A 5,261-nucleotide genomic window follows, 5' to 3' on the forward strand; every position below is an offset into this window, starting at 1 on the left:
TTTTTGCAAAGGAACCAATTAGATGCACATGACAAGCCAGTAACAAATAAACCACTGTCCAGCCCTTTATACAGTTTCTATAATTCAAAGTACTTTTATTTACATAACATATCAGGGAACATGCCAGAGTGAGTGCAGTATTGCAAGGAGAGAAGAAGCTCCATGTCCTGCCTCTACTTCCTGCTGCTTTGCACTGCTGGTCAGCTGACTGAAAAAAAATGGTACGTATATTTTCCCTCTGATTACAAGAATGACAAATTTGTCTCTATGGTAACATTTCTTGTTGCAAACAATCTGGCACCACCCATCACTCTTATTGACCCTGTTTTAAAGTACCTACTGGCAAACTCTGAACGTAGGTTAGCAACCTGTGATTAGCAATATTTAAACAGCAAAATGGTAAAACAGTGCAATGTTGACAGCAATAAGAAATTTAGCTGGTTCAATGTTTGTTCTAAATTCCTGCTTAAGTCCATATCAAAATAAACACACTGTATATATAATACTTTTGCACATGTAATAATTAACTGCATTAATGTTATTTTGTGTTTCTACTAAAAGTAATGAATTATATTTTTACTGATAGTTATCCGACTGTAAGAATTCTTCTTTTCAAACTAAGTATTATGAAATCAGTTTATCGTATTATTGAGTTGTTGCTCTTGTCGAGTCGTTTATTTATTAACATTTTAGGTAAAGAAGTCACGCAACTTGTTTGGTCAGATTTCGACCACACTTACTGTTACATCTACAAAGAAAAAAAAAAAGATTTTTGCTTCAAATTTTAAATTGAGACCAAAACTATATTTGATGTGATGCTCAGACATCATGCAACAGGGCTGATCGGGAGCAGCTGGAGGAGAGCTCCAGCACAAAGGGGAAGGATAATTAAGTTTCACTCTCCTGTGGGAGGCAGAAAGTGGACTGCTGTACTGTTTGGATGAGTATATGCATGTACATGCCTTTTTTTCCAAGTAATCTTCTCATGGGAGCTAGTTTGAATGCAAAGTGTTCCTGTAATAGGCAGCACGCTCTCGCTGAAGCAACGACTGGAGACGAAACTGTTTAAATTCAAAACATGAAGAATATTTGCCTCATCTGTGATTAACCCATCCATGTGAGCACAATAAAATCTATGAAGGAGTATATTGGGAACCCAACATTTGTTCCGAGTTTGACAGAATCAAAAAAAAACAAAATTATTTTCTACAGAAAATGAAAGTGGTGGTATTTAGTAAAATCTACTTTTTTCTTTTGTGATGTGTTTACTTCATCAAAAATCAAACTGCTTCTCAGTCGGCACTCCTAAGCATGGTTGTTAATAGCATGATGAGAAGCTTTGTTGCGATGACATTCTGAAGGTGGAGCACTAGAAAGACGCAGGAGCTTCTTAAAGGAACAGGGACCCAAATTCAAGGCATCAAATTACAAAGTCAAATTTCTTTAAAGTCATCTTTGTTACATACAACTGAAGGAAACATACTTGAATGTGCCTTAAAATGCTGGAAAATGTGTCGCTTAACTTCCCTTTGGGATCAATAAAGTAGTTTTGAATTTCAAATTTAAATTGCGGCAACCATTGTTTGTGCTACGTGAGCTCACTGATGTTTCCACATTCAACATATTATCTGGGAAACTAGAAAATCAAAAATGAAGCTTCTGCATAGCAATGAAAACATGTCACGGCCTACAGCAAGCAGTGAAAACGTAACGGCACTGATGTCTTGTTTTAGAAGACATCGTGACGTTCGCTGCCAACAACCTACATGTGGGTTATTAAAGACACAGACTTCACACTGATTTTCAACAGTTAACGCCCTGGAGTTGGCAAGCCAATCGGCAGTGAAGTCATAGGCTTCACACACATGTACTGCATGGATACACACACATGCCCATAGACTGGGCCCTCTGTTCTTGAGCAAGGGAGTGTGACAGCAGGAAACGAGCACTTAGCTGCCATGACCCTAGCATCAAAAGACTAAACTGTATGTTAATAAAGATATATATACAACCTTCTATTAGATCCTTATGCTGTTATTTCTGCTTTTGGAAGGTGTTGTCTTGTTTCACATGGCAACACAATGTACAGTGTGTAGAAAAAGCATTCATTCCTTGTGAATGTCTTGACAAAAAAATACAAGTTGAAATAGATGGATTGTTAAAATATTCCTTATACATGTATGAATGTGACCAAAAGCTTCTGTAGCTCATTTGCTGTGTGTCTGTTGGCTTATGATTTAGGTACTGCTTGCCTTTAAAAGCTACTGATTAAAAAAAAAAAAAAAAAAAAAAAAAAAAAAAAAATACTGCTAAGAAGTAGCGATCCCCTCGTGGAAACGTGTGTAGATCACAAGTGAAGCATAAAGCCTGAAACCTAACAAACGACTCATTTCCCCAGCTCCCACCTAAAAAAGAAAATATGTAGAAATAAAAAAAAAAGCAACGGTGTAAAACAGCACGTAATTACTAATATTAGAGTCTTTTAAAACCTTTCTGCACTGCTCATATGTCAACTTGTGAAAAAATATCAAGGTCTTCAGAGAGACGAGGCAGGAGGAAAAGCACTTTTACACAATAAGCAGCTGCATCTTGACAACTTGACAGGTCAATTACTGTATGTGGTGCATATGTCATGTCTGGAAGCTTTGGAAAACTCATCCAGCTGTGTGAATATTTCAATCATATGCTTGAAAATTATAATATAAAGAAGCAAGTTTATTCAGCTGAACTCTGTAGCTACACAGATTACACATTGCATCGCAAAGTAAGATTCATTTAGAAGTTTGCATTTATTTTTGTGTTCTGATTGTTTGGACTTCATGCGCCTTGATAAGGTCCCACACAAGTATTAAAAATGTAAACTTAATATTTACAGGGGAGTTTGTTTCTCATTCTACGATATCAAACTAGTGTATGTTTAAAAATAGGAGACGATAAGGCGAGCTCAAGACGCAAGCTGACAGACTGTCTGCAGTCATCTTAAGGTGTATGACAGTGTGTACGTCACCGGTGTAAGAGAGTGATGCGCACAGAGCGGCATATGGCGCACCACTCACTGTGAAACCCGCTGCGTGTGTTTACATCAGAATAGAAGCAGAAGTGAATCTGTCTGGTGTGTGGAGCAGTCTGTGGACTCCTACGTGTGCACAGTACACAGACTCAGAGGTTCAGCAGAGATGTGAAAGATCAGTTTTTTATTGCAGCATGACAAAATGCATTAAATTTGGTGCTGAATTAAGCTTTGTTAGATTCAGAGTCGATTGAGGTTGATAGTTATTGATGTTTTTTCACACTTTGATTTTAGTAAAACTTTGCTTTCTTTGTCTTTGTCCAATAAAATGAACATGGGAGATTCTCGCTCTTACAAAATGTTTTCATAGCTAGTGGTGTGCTATGGCAGGTCAATCAGCATTACGTTGGTATATTAATGGGACATTTTGCTAAATGCCAGAATAATGATGGAGACATTTTTGAAAAGATTGTAAAAAAAAAAAAAAAAAGTATCCACAGAACAGGTCTCAAAAATTGTGGAAACATGTTCCTATTTTCAGACCATAATCTATCTGTTGTTTTTGCAGCAATGACTTCTTCCTTGCTTAGTCTATGTTCGTCTTTTGATAAGGACAAAGTCTCACCCAATTACGGTAAGCCAGCAATAAAAACACAACAGTCTTTTTTTCTGATGCTGAAAAAAAGCATAATAAAAAAGCATCTGGAAACTGTAACCGAGGATCAACCAGACTTGCAGAGGTCCACAATTCCCTCCTTAAAAGTCTTGCCTGATTTCCTTCAGTTTTTCCATTAGCTCACGCAAGAAATCGGTATAGTTGGTACATAAAATAACAAATCCTAGCTGTGATTTAGACGGTTAGGGCCAAACCTACCATTTTTGCTATTGGCACTAAAGTGAAAGGGGAGGTCTCTGTCAGATTTAAAGTGATGAATGAGACATACATGATCAATAACAAGTCCACATTTGGGTAGACAGGAATCTGTATGGATACTCACATACACACAAAAACACAGCAGTCACCAAGCTCTTAACATTTAAGGGAAACATAACTAAGTAAAAGACATTGTGATCTTCACAATTGTGACCTTTTTTGTGCACAGCATCTTTCCTAGCTAGACTCCAACTTAGCCTAGAACACCACATTTCTAATAAAGTAAAAAACAGAACAATTAGTAAACAGAAACCTATTGTTATGCTTTAAATAACACCTTTACTTCTGTTTGCTTTGAATATTTTCCTCTGCAGTAGTAACTGGATGCAAATGTTTTAGCAAACCGTGTTTGACGTAACAGCTTACCATGTCGTAGGCGTTTAGCACTTTGCGCAGAAGCTCAGGCACGAGACCCTGCGCTTCCATGGTGGGGTAGGTCTCGCTCAGGTCCACCATCACCTTCAGCGACCGCTCACTGTTCATCAGCCACGTAGAGACAGTCAGGATGCACTGCTTCATGTTGGCGGCGGGCGTCAGGCCACAAAGCTCCTTAAAGGACACCATGGCATTCTAACAAAAATAAAAATAAATAAATAAATAAATAAAATAACCATGAATTTGAAAGTAAAGCAAATATTTAGCTATTGGCAAACAGAGAAAAAGAGCCTCTGTATTCAGTAATTGCAGTTTAATGAAACGTGTTTATTTTGTACAGCATCAGCAATTTCATCTTTGTTTAAGTTGATTTCTGTAAAGAAATCAACTTAATGTTAGATGTAACAAATGTTAAAATTAGAATTTAAAAAATACGCTTGAATGTAATTTATTAGTCATATTTTTAATTGGTTTTATTAACAAAAAGTAGATTAACCAGAATAGTTTTCTTTTTTCTGATTGTTTTTAATGATGTTTGCGACTGAAATTACATTTTTAACCAGAAAAATGTATGGTGTGGTTTGAATTGTTATTATTACCATAAGGACATGGCATAACTTAGGCAATTTGAAAGCTGTTCTTGCAAGTCTAATAAAATGCAAGATAGTGAATACATTGTTTTATTTTGAGCAAGGAGGCATAATGAGACAAACTACACTCTTTTCTTATGTCAGAAGCAGAATGGTATTTGTCATATTTATCCATAAGCTAACGTCTCCATAATATTTTAGACAAAAGCTTTAATAGGAAAAAAGTTTGCTTTAGAGTTGCACACTGGATAAACTGAGACCCAGTTATTTCCAAATCTGTTTTATCATATTGACATTTTACTTAAAGGCTTGTCAGAAAAAGCTATTGTTTTTGAAGCAAAAACAATAGCTT

At 36.4% G+C, this 5,261-nt stretch overlaps 1 protein-coding gene across 1 annotated transcript in view; it reads right to left on the reverse strand.

Annotated features, from left to right (window-relative positions):
• Positions 1 to 5,261, reverse strand: part of LOC103142199 (inactive phospholipase C-like protein 2) — a 68,048-nt gene that overhangs the window by 14,761 nt on the left and 48,026 nt on the right. The window contains exon 3 of the mRNA XM_007558121.2: positions 4,311 to 4,514. Within this exon, the coding sequence (XP_007558183.1) occupies positions 4,311 to 4,514 (204 nt within the window). The remainder of the gene's footprint in view (positions 1 to 4,310; positions 4,515 to 5,261) is intronic.

This window comes from Poecilia formosa, unplaced genomic scaffold (assembly GCF_000485575.1).
Source record: "Poecilia formosa unplaced genomic scaffold, Poecilia_formosa-5.1.2 Scaffold94, whole genome shotgun sequence".
Lineage (NCBI taxonomy): Eukaryota > Metazoa > Chordata > Actinopteri > Cyprinodontiformes > Poeciliidae > Poecilia > Poecilia formosa.